Source organism: Dipodomys spectabilis, unplaced genomic scaffold, assembly GCF_019054845.1.
Source record: "Dipodomys spectabilis isolate Male_0828 unplaced genomic scaffold, ASM1905484v1 ptg000039l, whole genome shotgun sequence".
Lineage (NCBI taxonomy): Eukaryota > Metazoa > Chordata > Mammalia > Rodentia > Heteromyidae > Dipodomys > Dipodomys spectabilis.
Window position 1 is genome coordinate 1,163,108 of NW_024870716.1, and position 19,393 is coordinate 1,182,500.

The following is a 19,393-nucleotide window of genomic DNA, read 5'->3' on the forward strand; positions in this document are numbered from 1 at the left end:
TAGCCTTGAGCTGAAGAGCTGAGGGACAGCGCCCAGGCCCAGAGTTCAGGCCCCACAACCGGACCCAAAAAAAAAAAAAAAAAAGTTCTAAGGTCTTAGAGTCAGCTTGCCGATTAAGGCCCCTGCCTTGTGTCCACCTGTTTACAAAAATATGTTACTATTTCCGGATACTGTTTCTCCAGTGTGACTACAAATTCCCACCCAAGTTGCAACAGTCTAGCTACACTCCTTCTCGGAATGTGACTCTCTCCCAATTCCTTTTCTTTTTAAATTAAGTTTTTTATTGTGAAAATACTGTACAGAGGGGTTACAGTTACATGAGCAAGGTAATGAGTACATTTCTTATTTAGCATTGTTGCTCCCCCAATTCCTGTAGTCCATATAACACCTTCATAATGCCTCTTCTCTGAACTGACTGTATCCCCAAATTCCCATAGCCTATGTAATGTGACCCATGTGACTGCACCCTAAATTCAGCCTACACCTGTCCATGGCTGCTGCCTCCATTCCTTCTTGGAGCAGCATGGCAGGTCTGCCCCCCAATAAAGCTTTGAGTTTGTATTGGTTGCTCTTGCTTGCCTCTCATTCTTACTAGAGTCTCATGGACTTTCCTCCCTCGCTGATTTTGAACAGCAATCTTCAGATCTCAACCTCCTGAGTATCTAGGATTACAGATGTGAACCACCGGCACCAGACTTTGGGTGTTTTTGTGAAGCTACTAAGGCTTGAACTCAGGGCCTTGCACTCTCATTTTTCACTCCAGGCTCTACCACTTCAGCCATAGCTCCATTTTTGGCCTTTCAGTGATAACAGTTGGAGTAAGAGTCTCACAGACTTTTTTGTTGGAGCCATGATCCTCAGATCTCAGTTTCCCAAGTAACAGGCATGAGCCATCAGTGCCTGGCTACTCTTGTAGTCTAACAAACTAAGTTTCCAAGTCCATGAAGTTGAAGTAGAAATCTGAATTTTGTAGGCTATCTGAAAAGCACATAAGCTGGGTGCTGGTGGCTCATACCTGTAATCTTAGCTACTTAGGAGGCTGAGATCTGGGGATCATGGTTAAAAGCCAGCACAGGCAGGAAAGTCTGTGAGACTCTTATTTCTAATAAACCACCAGAAAACTCTAAGTGGTACTTTGGCTTAAGTGGTAGAGCACTAGCCTTGAGCTGAAGAGCTGAGGGACAGCACTGAAGCCCAAGTAGTTAAAGCCCCATGACCGCCCCCCCCCCCAAAAAAAAAGCACATAAAACCACTGTGCAGGGCTGGGAAGGTGGCTCAGTGGTAGAGTCTTTGCCTTGCATGCATGAGGCCCTGGTTCGATTCCTCAGTACCACATAAGCAGAAAAAGCCAGAAGTGGTGCTGTGGCTCAAGTTCTAGAGTGCTAGCTTTGAGATGAAGAGCTGAGGGACAGTGCTCAGGCCCAGAGTTCAGGCCCCATAACCAGGAAAAAACAAACAACAACAACAACAAAAACCACCCCACAGTGTAGCTAATTTCCATTCTAGTGACTCCTCATGCTTCAAATACAGTCTATACTTTTCTGTATTCCAACTGCCTCATACAGGGCCTTATAGTTAATAATTGTATGATATTTGGTAGTAGCCATCTCTTAATGTACTGGTTAGGATGAGGCACATTCATAGTGCCTGATATGACAATGGAATGAGATATCCATCTTATTTCCTTACTACCTTACTCATCTTATTTCCTACCTTTCCTACATTTTGCCTACCTATCCCTGAGAACTCAATACTGTCTGAATGCTCCATATTTCTATATTTTTTATCTTCTTGCCTTTTAAAATACTTGCTTTTACAGATATTGTATAGAATGAACACACATTTTTATTTCCATTGCCAGAGGTCAGACCTAGAGCCACATGCCTCATGCATGCTACACAAATGCTCTACATCACCTACATCTCAAACACATCATCAACCTGCCTTTTTTTTTTGTCCCTTATGCCAGTACTGTGGCTTGAATTCAGAGACTCACTTTCTTGCTTGGCTTTTTCACCTAAAGTTGGTATTCTACCACTTGATCTACACGTCCACATCCCCTCTTTCTTTCCTTCTTTCTTCCTTTCTTTCTTTCTTTCTTTCTTTCTTTCTTTCTTTCTTTCTTTCTTTCTTTCTTTCTTTCTTTCTTTCTTTCTTTCTTTCTTTCTTTCTTTCTTTCTTTCCTTCCTTCCCTCCCTCCCTCCCTCCCTCCCTCCCTCCCTCCCTCCCTCTCTCTCTCTCTCTCTCTCTCTCTCTTTCTTTCTTTCTTTCTTTCTTTCTTTCTTTCTTTCTTTCTTTCTTTCTTTCTTTCTTTCTTTCTTTCTTTCTTTCTTTCTTTCTTTCTTTCTTCCTAGGGCTTGAACTCAGGCTGGGCACTGTCCCTGAGCTTCTTTGCTTCAGGCTAGCGCTTTACCACTTGAGTCACAGTTCTATTTCTGGGTTTTTCTTTTTCCTTTCCTTCCCCTTTCCCTTTCCTTCCTTCCTTTCTTCCTTTTTTTTGTGGGTTGTGGAGCTTGAACTCTGGGCCTGGGCACTGTCCCTCAGCTCTTTAGCAAGCACTCTATCACTTGAGCCATAGTGCTACTTCTGGTTTTCTGAGTGGTTTATTGGAGATAAGAGTCTCACAGACTTTCCTGCCCAGGCTGGCTTTGAACCATGATCCTCAGATCTCAGCTTCCTGAGTAGCTAGGATTACAGGCGTGAGCCACCGGCGCCCAGCCAGCCAGCCTGCCTGCCTGCCTGCCTGCCTGCCTCCCTCCCTCCCTCCCTCCCTCTCTCCCTCCCTCTCTCCCTCCCTCCCTCTCTCCCTCCCTCCCTCCCTCCCTCCCTCTCTCCCTTCCTTCCTTCTTTCCTTTCTTCCTTCCTTCCTTCCTTCCTTTCTTTCTTCCTTTCTTGTTTCATCAGTTGTGGGGCTTGAACTCAGGCCTGGGCTCTGTTCCTGAGCCTCTATGTGCTCAAGGCGAAGGCTAGTGCTCTACCACTTGAGCCACAGCACCACTTCTGGCCTTTTCTGTTTATGTTACTGAGGTGCTTCATGCATGCTAGGCAAGCACTCTACCACATTCCTACCACAGCCCTACTTCTGGCTTTTTGGTGGTAAATTTGAGATAATAGTGTTATGGACTTTCTTGCCCAAGCTGGCTTAGAATTATGATACTGAGGGTTACAGGGGTGAGCCAGTAGTTCCTGCTTTTGCATCATCTTTATTACCATCACCTTCATCTCACCTAGAGGACTGCAAGAGTCTCCTGGGTGGTCTATCCTGTCTGTTCTCTTTGGCCACATGAATCCCTCCTCCTCCTCCTCCTCCTCCTTCTTCTTTTTTGGGGGGGTCTGGTCGTGGGGCCTGAACTCTGGGCCTGGGCGCTGTCCCTCAGCTCTTCAGCTCAAGGCTAGCGCTCTACCACTTGAGCCACAGAGCCACTTCCGGCTTTTTTTCTTTTTGCTTATGTGGTTCTGGGGAATTGAACCCAGGGCCTCATGCATGCAAGGCAAGCACTCTACCACTGAGCCACCTTCCCAGCTCCGAATCCATTCTTCTTTGTAGTAGCTAGAGTCATATTTCCAAAATGTAAATCTGATAATCATACTATTTGGGATCTCATACCTCCCTCCCCCTTGGTTCTCTGACTTCCAACTTGATGGCTTCTTTCAAACCTCTTCTAGTCCTTCTGTCATAGGTGGCTATTTTCCTTATATTTTACCTATTGATGTGTTGAAATTAATATCCATTGTTTCATCCCCAAAGAGGCTTTCCTTGAACTTAACCCAATCTAGGAAAATTTTTTTTTTTGATGGGGGTGTCCAGTCATGGGCCTGGGCACTGTCCCTCAGCTCTTCACCTCAAGTCTAGCGCTCTACCACTTGAGCCACAGTGCAACTTCCAGCTTTTTTTTTCTGCTTATGTGGCGCTGAGGAATGGAACCTAGGGCCTTATGCGTGCAAGGCAAGCACTCTACCACTGAGCTACCTTCTCAGCCCTTAGGAAATATTTCTTGAGATGTTCTCAAAGAGTAGCATGCATCTCTTCGGAGCATGTATCTCAGATGATAATTATATATTCATCAATGAGAACATAACATATGCTTATTAAACTGTCTCTCCTGATAGAGTTCTAGGATAGTGATGGGGAAAATCTCTATTTTTATTATTAATTTACTTTATTGTTATTATAGAGCTGATATACAGAGAGATTACAATTATATGAGATAGATAATGAGTACATTTCCTTTTCTATAGTGTTATCTGTTCCCTCATTCTCTTCCAGTTCCTCCCTCAAAATAAAAAACAAAACAATAAAAAAAAAAAAAAAAACCCTCCAAACCGGGCGCTGGTGGCTCATGTCTGAAATCCTAGCTACTCAGGAGGCTGAGATCTGAGGATTGCAGTTCAAAGCCAGCTCGGGCAGGAAAGTCCGTGAGACTCTTATCTCCAATAAACCACTAGAAGTGGCTCTGTTGCTCAAGCGGTAGAGTGCTCGCCTTGAGCTGAAGAGCTGAGGGACAGCACCCAAGCCCAGAGTTCAAGCCCCATGACCGACAAAACAAACAAAAAAACTGTTTTACTAACCATCATGAGCTCATGCTTGCAGTGAGCCCTAGTGAATTGCTCAATCTGCATTGAAAGAGTCAATGGATGGATGGATAAATAATTGAATAAATACATAGAAAGACAGGGAAGATCTACAAGAAAAAGTAATATTAGAAGTTCTTTAAAAAAAAGAAAATGTAGCCAGGCACCAATAGCTCACACCTGTAATCCTAGCTACTAAGGAAGGAGGCTGAGATCTGAGGATCATGGTTCAAAGCCAGCCTGGGCAAGAAAGCCCATGAGACTCTTTTCTTTTCTCTTCTTTCTTTCTTTTTAAAAAAATTTTTAAAATAATTATTTATTTTAAATGTGGCTGGGGCTGGGCGGCACTAGGAGGAGGAGAAGGAGGAGTAAGAAGAAAAAGAGGAGGAGAGGGAGAGCGCACAGCCGGTCGGAGGCTCTGCTGCCGGAGGAGGTGGAGGAGGCTTGTCGGTTGTGGGTCTTGAACTCTGGGCCTGGGCTCTGTCTCTCAGCTCTTCAGCTCAAGGCTAGCATCCTACCACTTGAGCCATAGCATCACTTCTGGCTTTTTCGGCTTATGTGGTGCTGAGGAATTGAACTCAGGGCCTCATGCATGCAAGGCAAGCAGCCTACCACTGAGCCACCTTCCCAGCTCTCCATGAGACTCTTATCTCCAATAAACCACCAGAAAACTGAAAAACTCAAGTGGTAGAATGCTAGCCTTGAACTGAAGAGCTGAGGGACAGCACCCAGGTACAGAGTTCAAGCCTCAGTACTAGCACCAAACAAAAGAAAGAAAGAAAAAAGAAAAAAGAGCCAATGCTCAGAATACCTGCCACATTTATCAGAGCATCTAGGCTGTTTTGTTTTCCATATTTATATTTTTGTTTTCAGTGCTGAGTATCAAACCCAGGACTTACAAATATTAGGCAAGTTTTCCATTGAGCTACCACCCTTATTCCATTCTCATGCTCACTTGAAACACTGCAACTATTTCCTTACTTGTAAGGAATATAATTGATTTTCTATACAGTAATCTTAATGAACTCTTTTCTTGGTTCTTGCAGTTTGTCTATTGATTCTATTGAATTTTCTTTTAAAAACAAAATTAAATTTATTTTCTTTAAAACTCTTAATTTATGAATTTCAAAATCATGTTTTTGCTGGTGGTGTTTTTGTTGTTGTTGTTTGTTTTTGCCAGGCCTGGGGCTGGAGCTCAGAGCCTGGGCTCTGTCCTTGAGCCTCTCTGTGCTTAAGGCTAGCTCTCTACTACTTAAGCTGCAGCACCACATCTGGCTTTTTCTGAATTTTTTTTTTTTTTTTTGTCCGGTCATGGGGCCTGAACTCTGGGCCTGGGCACTGTCCCTCAGCTCTTCAGCTCAAGGCTAGCGCTCTACCACTTGAGCCACAGTGCCACTTCCGGCTTTTTTCTTTTTGCTTGTGTGGTGCTGAGGAATCGAACCCAGGGCCTCAGGCGTGCAAGGCAAGCGCTTTAACCACTGAGCCACCTTCCCAGCCCCTGAATAATTTTTTGGAGATAAGTGTCTCCTGGCTGGGCGCTGGTGGCTCACATTTGTAATCCTAGCTACTCAGGAGGCTGAGATCTGAGGATCATGGTTCAAAGCCAGCCTGGGCAGGGAAGTCCATGATACTCTTATCTGCAGTAAACCACTAGAAAATCAGAAGTGATGCTGTGGCTCAAGCGGTAGAGCACTCGTCTTGAGCTGAAGAGCACAAGGACAGGGTCCAAGCCCAGAGTTCAAGCCCCACGACCGACCAAAAAAAAAAAAAAAGAGTCTCCTGGACTTTCTTGCCCAGGCTGGCTTCGAGCTGAGATCCTCAGATCTCATCCTTCTGAATAACTAGGATTACACGAGTGAGCCACCAGCTTTATATCTATCTATCTATCTATCTATCTATCTATCTATCTATATGTATGTATATTTATTTGGTCGGTCGTGGGGCTTGAACTCTGGGTTTGGGCACTGTCCCTGTGCTCTTCAGCTCAAGGTGAGTGCTCTACCTCTTGAGCTACAGCGCCACTTCTGGTTTTCTAGTGGTTTATGTGAGAAAAGAGTCTCACAGACTTTCCTGCCCGGGCTGGCTTTGAACCGTGATCCTCAGATCTCAGCCTCCTGAGTAGCTAGAATTACAAGTGTGAGCCACCGGCACCCGGCTCAGATGCTGATATTATGTGCCAGGCTTCTTTTTATAGTCTTTATGCCTTATTGGACATATTCTGATTTTGAGTTTGTTCCTGCTTTTGTGTGTGTGTGTGTGTGTGTGTGTGTGTGTGTGTGTGTGTGTGTGTGTTGGTAGTGGGACTTGCACTATGAGCTTCATGTTTTTCCTTAGCTTTTTCTGCCCAAGGTTGACAATCTACCACCTGACTCACACCTCTACTTCTGGGTTTTTGTTGATTAATTGAAGAAAAGAGTCTTTCAAATTTGGATGGCTGGGCTGGGTTGGACCTCAATCTTAGATCTCATCCTTCTGAGTAGCTAGGATTACAAGTGTGAGCCACCAGCACCTGGTTCTCTACTTGCTTTGAGTGGAGAATGTTATTTAGAAACTAAGATCTGCTCATTCCTAGATAGAGCTAAGAGGTATGTTCTACACACACACACACACACACACACACACACACACACACACACACACACACACACACACACACCTATATTTACTTATTTATTTATTTATTTATTTTGGGTCCGGTCATGGTGCCTGAACTCTGGGCCTGGGTGCTGTCCCTCAGCTCTTCAGCTCAAGGCTAGCATTCTATCACTTGAGCCACAGTGCCACTTCTGGGTTTTTTCTTTTTGTTTATGTGGTGCTGAAGAATTGAACCCAGGGCCTCAGGCATGCAAGGCAAGTACTCTACCACTGAGCCAACTTCCCAGCCCCATACTTCTAAACTTATTCTCTATCTATCTATCTATCTATTATCTATCTATCTACATATAGGAAAACCATGAGCTCTATACTAGCCCTTAACTGCTATATTATCAAAATACTTTAAAATTATTCTATCATCCTTAGAATACTTTTACCAAATATTTTAGAATCTTGCTGAGATAGGGTTAGCTTCTTTGCTCTTTGTCAGATCCTATATTTTTTTTTTTATTGTGAAAATACTGTACAGAGGGGTTACAATTACATGGGCAAGATAATGAGTACATTTCTTTTTTTTTTTTTTTTTGCCAGTCATGGGCCTGAACTCTGGGTCTGGGCGCTGTGCCTCAGCTCTTCAGCTCAAGGCTAGCGCTCTACCTACCACTGGAGCCACAGCACCACTTCCGGCTTTTTCTGTTTATGTGGTGCTGAGGAGTCGAACCCAGGGCCTCATGCTTGCAAGGCATGCACTCTAGCGCTGAGCTACCTTCCCAGCCCATGAGTACATTTCTTATCAAGCATTATAGCCTCCTCCTTTGTTTCCCCTTCCCATCCCTTCCCATCCTCCAACTGCCCCCCCACCCAATCCTCCCCACTCCCCCCCCACCAAAGTTGTAAAGTTCGTTTTCGACATAACAACTTGTACATCTCATTGTTGCAATGGGTCCACCTGTATCCCTATTTAAACGATTTTCAGATCCTAATTAATAACTTGAGATTTAAAATTTTTATTAAAAAAATGACGAGCAATGACTTCTTTAATACCAGCACTTGGGAGATTGAGGCAGGAAGATCATGAGTTAGAAGCCAGCTTGGCCTATACAAAGAAAATCTATCTATCTAGAAAGAAAGAAAGAAGGAAGGAAGGCAGGAAGGAAGGAAGGAAGGAAGGAAGGAAGGAAGGAAGGATCTGGATGCTATTAACTCATGCCTGTAATCCTAGCTATTCAGGAGGCTGAGATCTGAGGATTGTGGTTTGAAGCCAGCCCAGGCAAGAAAGTCTGTGAGACTTTTTTCTTTTTTGGTCGGTTGTAGGGCTTGAACTCAGAGCCTTGATGCTGTCCCTGAGCTTCTCTGCTCAGGCTAATGTTCTACCACTTGAGTCACACTGCTCCTCTGGTTTTTAAGTGGATAATTAGAGATAAGAGGCTCATGGGGCCTTTTCTGCCTAGGCTGGCTTTGAACCATGATCCTCAGATCTCAGTCTCCTGAGTAGGTAGGATTGAAAACATGAGCCATCAGTACTTGTAGATAGATAGATGGGAGAGAGAGGGAAGGAGATGAGAGAGAGAGAGAGAGAGGGAGAGAGGGTGGGAGAGGGAGAGGTATAGAAGTAAATGAAGGGTGTGTGTGTGTGTGTGTGTGTGTGTGTGTGTGTGTGTGTGTGTAGAACACACCTTTAGCTCTATCTAGGAATGATCAGACCTTAGTTTCTAAATCAAATTGGCATCTCATTTCATTTTCCAATTTCAGTACATTTCTCCCTCTCTACCTTTTCTCCAGCTTTATAGACTGCTTTCATTTTCCAGCTTTCTCTTACTACCAGGCTGAGTTCTCTACCTAGAAATTCCTGTCCTCTTCCTGTTCACCCAAGTCCTGCTCATTCTCCAGTGCTCGGTGTGATATCACCTCTTTGAGATACTCTTTTTTTTTTTTTTGTCGGTTATGGAGCCTGAAATCTGGGCCTGGGCACTGTCCCTCAGCTCTTCAGCTCAAAGTGAGTGCTCTACCACTTGAGCCACAGCGCCACTTCCGGCTTTTTTCTTTTTTGCTTATGTGGTGCTGAGGAATCGAACCCAGGGCCTCATGCATGCAAGGCAAGCACTCTACCACTGAGCCACCTTCCCAGCCCATAGAACAAAATATTTAGGGGCTCTAACCTGGGCTTGGAAGATAATAAAGAGTATCTCAAGGAAGGAAGGAAAGAAAGAAGGAAAGAAGGCAGAGCAAGCAAGCTGGGCACTGGTGGCTTAGAACTATATATCTAGCTACTCAGGAAATTGAGATCTGAGGAGCACCACAGTTAGAAGGCAGCCTGGGCAGACAAATCTGGGAGATTAATCTCCAATTCACCAGCAAGAGGCTGGAAGTAGAGGCATGGCTCATGTTGTAGAGTGTCAGCTGTGAGCAAAAAAGTAGAACAAGAATGAGAGGTCTCGAGTTCAAACTCTATTACTAGTAAGAGAGAGAAAGAACAAAACCAGTCTTAACAGAATTGAAGTAGATAAAGAGAGGAAGGTAAGATGAGTGACTTCTTTCCTTTTTTCTTTTTGTCAATCGTGGGACCTGAACTTTGGGCCTGGGCAGTGTCCTTCAGCTCTTCAGCAAAAGGCTAGCATTCTACCACTTGAGCCATAGCACCACTTCTGGCTTTTTCTGCTTATGTGGTGTTGAGGAATCGAACCCACACCTCATGCATGCAAGGTAAGCACTCTTCCACTGAGCCACCTTCCCAGCCCAAGATGAGTGACTTCTGATTATATAAGACAGATCCCTGTGGTGCCTTCTCTGGGGGGTGAGAAATCCAAGAATAGAAACATGAGTGCAGATAAAAGGAAGTGAGAAACTTTGAAACTCATTGAATTTGTGTGTCAGTACCAGAGCTTGAACTCAGTCTTTTACCCTGACACAATTTTTTCACTCTACCAGTTGAGCCACAGCTTCACTATGGCTGTTGGCTAGTTATTTGGAGATAAGAGTCTCACAAAGCTGTGTGCTAGTGGCTCAGGCCTGCAATCCTATTTACTCTGGAGGTTGAGATCTGAGGATTGTTGTTTGAAGCTTGGCTGGGCAGAAAAGTCTTGAGATTCTTATCTCCAATTAATCACAGAAAAAGCTGGAAGTGGTACTGTAGCTCAAGTGGTAGACTGTTAGCCAACACACCCAACCCAGAGTTCCAGGCCCAGGATCAGCACAGAAACAAACAAACAAACAGCAACAAAATGTCTCACAGACTTTTCTGGGCTGGCTTTCATTCTAATCATCAGATCTCAGCCTCCTGAGTAGCTATAATTACAGGTGCCAGCCACTAGCACCCAGCACATCTAGACATTTAAGGCTGCAGTGGAGAACTGTAGCTGAGAAGAAATAGAAAGGAAAACTCAGCAAGGTACACAGGAATCTAGATGCTGAGACAGAGTGAGTCAGAGAAGAAAGTCAGGGAAGAACTGCTGAGGTTCCTTTCCTCCGTCTTCCCCACCCCTTCCCCTGGACACAGATGCACTAGAGAGGATTCTCTTCATAGCAGCTTTATTTGACTCCATAGTGAAACTCAGACCATGGCCCAGCCTGCTGATCATGGGATCCATCTGGAGCACAGTCATCCTGGGGGGTCAGGGGCCTCTTACCAGGACACAGAAAGGAAAGCATACATGTCACACCTATATATCAGGGCAGGGAGAGGCCCAGCTACTGCTGGCCAAATAGGACTTGGCTATAGGCCAGGGGCCGGGGAGGTCTGATACCACCTCATAAACACATGCAGAAGGAAGGGCACTAATTTAGGACTAGTGCTAGGGTTTGGGCTTTAAGTAGGCTTTGGGCAGGGTCAGAGTGCTCTCCACCAACAGGCTCAGTAGCTGTGAGTAGAAGACTTGTCCAGCTCATTATGCTGTTCCTTCTGGGACTCTGTCACCACCTGCTGTGGGTAAACACACAAGTTCAGCACCACTTAGCATCACCAGCTGAGGCTCCAGCCAATGCCCCCATCAATCTCCTGGCTCTTCCCCCAAATCACGTACCCACACACCCTAAGATCTGCAGCCAGACTAGGGCTCAGAAACAGCATAGGAAATGGTAGGTAGGGTCCTGGGTCAGGGAACCTAGCTCACCTCTCCATCCCGGGTCTCAATGGTCCTGATCAGAACCATCTTGCGGCTGTGGCTGTCCTGGAGAGTCTCCACCTCAGGCACTGGAGAAAGCATGTTGAGGGGTAGAATGGGAAAGGCTTGGGGTTTTTTCTTTCAGATTCTCACTCCCAACCCTGAGGGCTAGGTACCGGCTTGGCCTGAGGAGTAGGAGACAGTCTTGGCCAAGACTCCATTCCTGGGAGAGAGACTCTATCCCTGAGCCCAAGCTATCGCATAGAGTCCAATCTTTATGGCAAAAGGGAGGGGCAGACGTCAGTGGTTCACGCCTGTAATCCTAGCTACTCAGGAGGTTGAGATCTGAGGATCTCGGTTCAAAGCCAGCCTGGGCAAGAAAGTCCATGAGACTGTAATCTCCAGTAAACCACCAGAAAACAGGAAGTGGCGCTGTAGCTTAAGTGGTAGAGCCCTAACCTTGAGCTGAAGAGCTGAAGGACAGTGCCAGGCCCAGAGTTCAAGTCCCGCGACCAAAAGAAAAAAAGGGAGGTACAGGCTGGAAGCCAGGCCTGGAACACTCACCAGTAGTCTTTAAACTAAACGAAGCAAAGGAATGGATGGGAACCGAGATCCTGTGGGGCAAAGCGCGTGGTCAGCCCTGTGACAATGTCACTTGTCTGTACCCCCAAGGAGGGATCATTTTCGACTCCACCCAAGCAGCCCCCACTCCCCCCTTACCGGCTCTCTTCACCCTCCAGCAGCTTCCGGTAGGTGGCGATCTCGATGTCCAGGGCCATCTTGACGTTCAGGAGCTCCTGATACTCGCGCAGGTGCCGGGCCATCTCCTCCTTCAGCTGCCGCAGCTCCTCCTCGAGGCGTGCGGCTCCCGCCTGGTACCCACCCGCCTCCAGGGCGAACTGCTCCTCCAGCTCCCGCAGCTGTCTGAGCAGCGCCTCGTTCTGGGGGTACGAGTGAGGTTAGAGATAATCAGTTGCGGAACCCATCATCATCATCATCATCCTTCCCGACCCTCCCCCGGGGCACTTGGCTTAAATGCTCACCGTGCCACGCAGCCCATCCACCTCGCACGTCAGGCTCTGGATCTGGCGTCGAGATTCATTCATCTCCTGCTTGGCCTGGCGCAGGGCCTCGTGGTTCCGGTTGGCGGCGTCGGATAGGTCTGCGTACTGTAGAGTTGGGGAGCAAAGGGAGGGGGGGTGTCACCCAGGCTAGAGAGGGCTGGGACACTCGACACCTCCCAGTGCCTGCCCCTCCTGGGGGTTCCTGGGCTCTCTGGAGCCCTCACAGGCTTGTCACACCTTGGATTTATACCACTCCTCGGCCTCCTGTAAATTCTTCGCCGCTATGTTCTCGTACTGAGCACGGATATCCCGCAGCGCCGCTGTCAGTTCCGGCTTCACCATCGCCTCGACCTCGACCTGCTGCTGCACCTGCTGACTCTCCACGCTCACTTGCAGGTCTCGAAGCTCCTACGGCCAGGATAAGCAGAAGATGAGCACTCAGCGCAAATCTCACGCCGGCTGTGCGCAGTTAGCCCAGCGAGCCGGGGTGCGGGAGAGGAAGGGAGCGGAAATAAAAAACCAAAACAATCCCCACACACATTTGCATGGACAGAAGGGGGCATCAGGGAGCGCGCAGCGTGCGCGGGTCTGCCCGGCTCGGCTGGCGCTAAGCCAGATGTGAGGTTCGGGATGCAGATCCCCTCGCTAGCCAACAGGTGGCGCAGGGGTGGGAGTCAGTCAAACCACCTGTAAGACCAGATTGGAGTGAAAGCGCCGGATCATCGAATTTCCCATCTCGCTCCCAGCGTGATTCCTCCATTCCACCCGCTGGCCATCGCCCCACCCACCTCGATCTGGGTCTCCACAACTGGAGCAAGGAGGTCCCCAAGCCCTCCTCTGACATGCACGCCCACCCACCTCCTCGTGCAGCTTTTTGAGGAACTCAATTTCATCCATCAGGGATTCAATCTTGCGCTCCAGTTCCAGGCGAGACAGGGTGGCGTCGTCCACGTCCTTTGTGGGATAAGAGTGGGGGGAGTTAGAACACACACACACAGAAAAGGAGTCCTTGTTCAGGTCGAGGAAGAGTCTGTCCTTCTCTCTTTGCCTCGAGACATCTAGTTGCCGCTTCCTCCCCCATGCAGGCCATGGATGGGGGTAGCTGGCTGTGAAACTCGACGGGTGTGTGTGTGTATGGGGTGTGGGGGTGCCCAGGCTCACCTTACGGAAGAGCACCAGGTTGTGTTCCGCATCCTCCCGCTTGCGCATTTCGTCATCCAACCTTTGGGCAGAGTGAGTAGGGACTGAGAGTTGAGGGGTCACCGCCTAGCCCTTGTCCGCAGACCTCGGCCTCGCATCCTCCCCTCACACTCCCTCCTCTAACCTCTGCTGCAGCTGTCGAGGATTCTAAGGGGAGGGGTTCAGGCTGTCTGGTGGAATTAACCTGACTTTCTAACGGGCTGGGAATTGAGATGGAGAGGGGTCCCCTTAAAATTGGGAGAGCTTTCCCACCTCCCTAGGCACTCAGGAGTGAGGGTGCTGTGGGATCCGGCTCAGGTTGGTCCTGGGGAGGGCCACGCCCTTTGGCTGCTGGGGAGCTGGGAAGGGAGGAGCCGGCCGCCACCCACCCCCAGGCCTGCCTCCTGCCCCTGACCTCTGCTTGAGCGCCGCCAGGTCCTCCGCCAGCCCATCGCGCTCCACCTGCACCCGATCGCGCTCGCGGCCCAGCAGCTCCAGCTCGCGCCGCAGCTCCCGCAGCTCCTGCTGGCACAGCTGGTCGGCGCGCGCCGGCTCCTGGCCCCGGGCCTGGTTCAGTTCACCCCGCAGGGCCGCGTTCTGCTGCTCCAGGAAGCGCACCTTCTCGATGAAGTTGGCAAAACGATCGTTGAGTTCCTGCAGCTCTTGCTTCTCGTTGCTGCGCGTGGCTAGGAACTCCTGGTTAAGGGCCTCGGCCATGGAAAAGTCGAGGCGCTCCGAGGGCAGTCGCAAAGCACCCGCCCGAGGGGCACGGAAACTGCCCAGGCGCACCGTGGAGCCCGGGGACGCAGAGCCCAGCAGGCGGCTGCTGGAGAAGCGGGAGCTGGAGGAGTAGGAGAAGGCCCCGGGGGACAAGGAGGGCGGTGGCCCGAAGGTGCGGCGGTATGAAGTGGAAGCGATGCTCGCCCGGAGACCCGACGGGTGGTGGTGGCTCATGGCGTCCGAGGATGGCAGCCACCGCTTGCACAGCTAGGCCACCCGGCCGGGAAGGAGCCGCAGACCGCTGCAAGGCAGCTTTATAGCCCTGCGGTCTCCAGGGGGGGGCACGGGCAGCTCCGCCCACTGGCCTGACTAGAGGGGGGGGGCTGTGGGGAGGGGGATGCCGCACCCTGCAGAGCACGGGCGGGCGGTACCCTCCCTTTCCTGGATGCTGGCGCTTGGCCTGGCCTACTTCATTCCTCCTGTTGCTGATGGGGAGAAGGGGGTGGGGGAGGATGTGACCACAGGCAGAGGTGTATATGTGTGTGTAGGGGGGTGGGAGGGGGCTGCCAGTAAGTATCTCAAACTGGAGCGTAGAGCAGAAGGGCTGGGGTACCTGCTTGGAAGAGCTGGTTAGAATTAGAGGCCAGGAGGACAGAAGAAAGGCCAGGTAGAGGGAAAACTGACCTGGCCTAGGCCCCAGAGCTAAAGTCAGCAAGTGCTCCCTGTTTCCACCTACCCCCTCCTTCAAGCACACCCAGGAGAAATGGGGGACAGGAGGGCAAAGGCAGAGGGGGTTGGGGAAGGGCTGGTCTCTCCCTATTCCCCAGGGCCCTGTGAAGGGTTGGTGATTAGAGCCGGCTCTGCAGCTAATGGACTGACCAGCTCCCTTCCCCCTCTCCTCTGCCCAGCAAAGGTTGCCTGCTGCTGTTTCTGCCTTAAAGACACAGCCCCCAAACCTGGATTTCCCCCAGGTCTCTGTAAAGGTGGGTGTACCCTCACAAAGGGGAGAGGGGCTGAGGATGGATCCCACACTTAAGGGGCTGTGCTATGGCAGACATTGAGCTGAATGCGTTTGTAGTGTGCTGTGGTCTTTACTGGATTCTCTCTCCCCTCCCCATCAACTGCTGCTCAGTCATGGGCTTTCCGGGAACCAGGGCAATTCTTGAGGTAGGAAGGGGAGGGGTCTGAGAGGCAGCAGTTGTTGCTAAAGACTGAGAGATGGACAGACTGGCAGGCACCAGTATCGAGTACAGAAGTGCAGGTACCCAGGGGATCCTGTGGCTGGAGGGGGAGGAGAGAGCAAAAGGGTAGGTGGCCACCCCCAACCATCCGAAAGAGATGGCCACTAGCAACCCCACAAACAGATTCATATACTTAGTACCTGCGTATTTGCACAGTGCAAACACAGATGCACAATCACACACTTCTGTGCTCCTCCCCCATGGTTAGCAAGAAGCTGATGTCTGGCCTTTGTGTGTCACACAGCTTCCTCTGGAGTGGACAGGGACATCTCCAGTGGGCTTCAGAAACCTGGGTGCTGAGACCATTTGAGTTTGCCAGGAGCCATGAGGTTGCTGCTGCTGCAGCTGGAGGCTTGGGAGTCTTCAGCAAGGCAAGTCCATTTTGGGTTAGTCCTGAGAACAAGAGTTGGCTGTCTAGGAAGTAGGTTTAGGGCTCCAGGCCTGATCACTGGATAGGGTAAGGAAGATGGCTCCCTGGTTGGCCAGCTCATCTCTACTGCAGGACAGAGAATTCCCTCCACCCTTTGTGTGTCCTCTGAGATGGGCCAGAGCCAACACCTTCTCACTCACATCACTAAGCTTTCCTTGGCTCTGCAGGCCCCTCCTTTCTTCCGGCTATTAGTCTCTCCCTCCCTGCACAGCTGCCAGGTCCTTCTTGTTGGGTCTGGTTTGGTTGCCAGGGGGATGGGAAGGAGGATGGGAGAAAGGAGACAGGATGGATAAACCAGGGCCTGTCACCTCTGCCTCAACTCATGGCTGTGAAGAGAGGTAGGATTCTGGGCTGGGCTGGGGCTGGGGGACTTTGAAAGTGTAAAGGGGAGTTGGGGAAGCTTAAGTGCTTTCTACTGCAGCCCTGGGCACTGAGCCCTCAGCTACCATTGGTCTCCAGCGCCATCTCACCCCAGAGTCAGCCACACCCTCCAGGAGCAAAGTGGAAGCCAGTTCTGCAGATAGGGAAGGGGAGGGCCAGGAGGGCCTGGCTGGGACTAGCTCAGGCCCTGTCTTTTTTTTTTTTTTTTTTTTAAACAGGGAGCTGATGGTGGACCTGGGACTTTCTTCTTCTTCTTCCTTATTATTATTATAAAGGTGATGTGCAGAGGGCTTACAGTTACATGAGTCAGGTAATGAGTAGATTTCTTCGTTTCTTTTTGGACAATGTCATCCCTTCCTTGCTCTCTTCCAGTTTTTCCCTCCCATTTCCATCCCCAAGTTGTAGAGTTCATTTTCAACATAGGATCTAGTGAGTACCACCGATGCATTTGTCCCTCCAAATGCATCTGTGGACCTGGGCCTTTGTGAGTGTGTGTGTGTGTGTGTGTGTGTGTGTGTGTGTGTGTGAGAGAGAGAGAGAGAGAGAGAAAGAGAGAGAGAGAATCTATGTGCCAGGACTAGGTCTTGAACTTGGGGCCTAAGCACTGTCCTTTATTTCTGCTCAAGGCTGGTACTCTACAACTTGAGCTATACCTCCTCTTCTAGCTTTTTGCTAGTTAATTGGAACTAACAGTCCCAAGGATTGACCCTGCCTGATGTGGAGTGAGCCTGGGTGGAGGAACTACAAGGCAGAGGTGACTCCTCTGCTTACTGGGAAGCAGCCAGGCCCAAGAGGATTTGGGGGTAGCAAGAGTCACAGGTAAGAGTTGATTTAGCTGCTACACTTCCTATCTGATTCCTCCCCCCCATTTTACCTCTATCATACAAATTCAAATTCAATGCTATATTCTTCCATGTCTCTCGGTAAAACAGGGATAACTAACTTCTACCTTTTTTTTCTTTTTAGTTGTGAGACTTGAACTCAGGGCCTGGGTGCTACCCCTGAGCTTTTTTACTCAAGGCTAGTGTTTTACCACTGTGTGTGTGTGTGTATATGTGTGCGTGTGTGTGTGTTGCCACTCCTGGGGCTTGAGCTCAGGACCTGGGCACTGTCCTTGGGCTTCTTTTGCTCAAGGCTAACACTCTACCACTTGAGCCACAGTGCCACTTGCGGCCTTTTCAGTTTGTATGGTACTGAGGAATCAAAGCCAGGGCTTCATGCATGCTAGGCAAGCACTCTACCACTAAGCTACCTTCCCAGCCCACTCTACCACTTGAACCGCAGCTCCACTTCTAGTTTTCTGGTGATTAATTGGAGATAAGAGTCTCACAGACTTTCCTGCCCCTGCTGGCTTTGAATTGTGATCTGCAGATCTCAGCCTGCTGAGTAGCTAGGATAATAGGCATGAGCTACCATCACAGGGAATAACTTCTATCTTGTAGTGTTGTTGGGAGAAATAAATGACCAAACACAAGTATACACTTACCACATACTGAAAAGGCTAAGAAATGCAAGCTAGTTTTGTGCATTATAATTATCTCCTGAGTGACTTCAGTCCTGATGATCCCTGCTCCTTTTAGATTGTCCTCATTGGTGGCTGAGAGAAATGCTGGACCCAAGGTGGGGAGAGCCAAACACTGGCTGGGCAATTGCTGAAGAGGAAGGTGGCCTCATCCTCTCACAGTGTGTTAGAACTCTATGCATGACTGCTTAATGTGTTGTGTGTATTCTGTATATTCAGTGTGTGTATCTACTTGTATTGTATGTATTTATTATTATTATTTTTGGTGGTATCAGGGTTTCAAGCTTTCCTCTTGCTCTCCTGGAACTCTACCACTTGAACCACACTTCCAGCCTGTGTTTTGCTGGTTGATTAGAGATAGAGTCTCTAGGACTTTTCTGCCTGGGTTGGCTTTGAAACTCGATCCTTCAAGCTCAGCCTTCTGAGTAGCCAGGCATATAGGCATGAGCCACCAGCACCCAGCTCACCCCATATTCTCTATCCATAAATGGATAATATGATAATAATAGTACATTGACAGTATTGACTTACAATATGCAAAGCACTTAGCACTTGGCCCATTGTACATGCTGCATAATGTAAATGAAGTTGAAGTTACTGCGTTGGGTATTAAACAATGGGCCTGGACCCAAAGCTAGACTAGGAGGGGAACACAGGCAAGAGAGGCCAGGAAGCTGGGCCTACAAGAGGTTGACAACTAGACTCACTGGAGAGGCTGCACAGTCATAGAAGAACAAGGGAACAAAAGGGGTCTCTGAGAGGAAAGAGGTTGTTTTCAGACAGCAGAAAGTGTGTATTTGTGACTTGGGTGCTGCAGTATTTGTGGATAAGGTTCTCAGGGTATTTCTGAGGGCAAGAGCAACTGAAGCCAAAATAGACTAAAGGGAAAAATCCTACTAGCCAGGCACTGGTAGCTCACGCCTCTAATCCTAGGTACTCAGAAGGCTGAGACCTGAGGATTGCAGTTCAAAGCCAGCCCAGGAAGGGAAGTCTGGCAGACTCTTATCTCCAATTAACCACCCGAAAACTGGAAGTGGTACTGTGGCGCAAAGTGGTAGAGTGTTAGCCTTGAGCAAAAGCGCTCAGGGACAGTGCCAGGCTGAGTTCAAGCCCCACAACATGCTCAAGCTACTCTTCTAGATATTTATGAGCTATGAGGCCCTGAGTGAGTTGCTTGTTCCCTCTGAGCTTCAACATTCTCACTTATAGAACAGAAATAAATAAGGACATCCTCCTTTGAGGTTCATAGTAGGTACTTAATAACATTGATTGCTTCCCCCCCCCACCCATACTGTAGCAGAGAGGGAACAGAGACAGAAGCAATGATATTCCCATTTGTTTATAACTACATGTCTGCTGAGGACCTTCCTCTCAAAGCCGGTGTTCTCTCCAAGATTCCTTTTCTGGTCAGGCTATATAACAACTGCCTGAAGTTCCAGCTACTTAGGAGGCTGAAGATGTAATTTTTTTTAAATTTTTTTTGTCAGTTGTGGGGCTTGAACTCTGGGCCTGGGCGCTGTCCCTCAGTTCTTCAGCTCAAGGCACGCACTCTACTACTTGAGCCACAGTGCCACTTCTAGTTTTCTGGT

The 19,393-nt window shown here is 48.8% G+C and overlaps 1 protein-coding gene across 1 annotated transcript; it reads right to left on the reverse strand.

The window, feature by feature from the left end:
• Nucleotides 1–10,678: 10,678 nt before the first annotated feature.
• Prph (peripherin) lies at nt 10,679–14,504 on the reverse strand. Its single transcript, XM_042677749.1, has 9 exons — nt 13,926–14,504; nt 13,493–13,553; nt 13,190–13,285; nt 12,569–12,739; nt 12,311–12,436; nt 11,988–12,208; nt 11,832–11,881; nt 11,277–11,356; nt 10,679–11,086 (listed from the first exon to the last, which is right to left on the reverse strand). The coding sequence occupies exons 1-9, from the start codon at nt 14,462–14,464 to the stop codon at nt 11,018–11,020; spliced, it is 1,413 nt and encodes a 470-aa protein (XP_042533683.1). The 5' UTR covers nt 14,465–14,504; the 3' UTR covers nt 10,679–11,017.
• Between the last annotated feature and the right edge of the window lie 4,889 nt (nt 14,505–19,393).

Coding starts and splice junctions, on each gene's coding strand:
- Prph (XM_042677749.1), bottom strand. CDS start 14,464: ATGAGCCACCACCACCCGTCGGGTCTCCGGGCGAGCATCGCTTCCACT. Junction 13,286..13,492: donor ACCTGGTGCTCTTCCGTAAG/GTGAGCCTGGGC, acceptor TATCCCACAAAG/GACGTGGACGACGCCACCCT. Junction 12,740..13,189: donor TCAAAAAGCTGCACGAGGAG/GTGGGTGGGCGT, acceptor TCCTGGCCGTAG/GAGCTTCGAGACCTGCAAGT.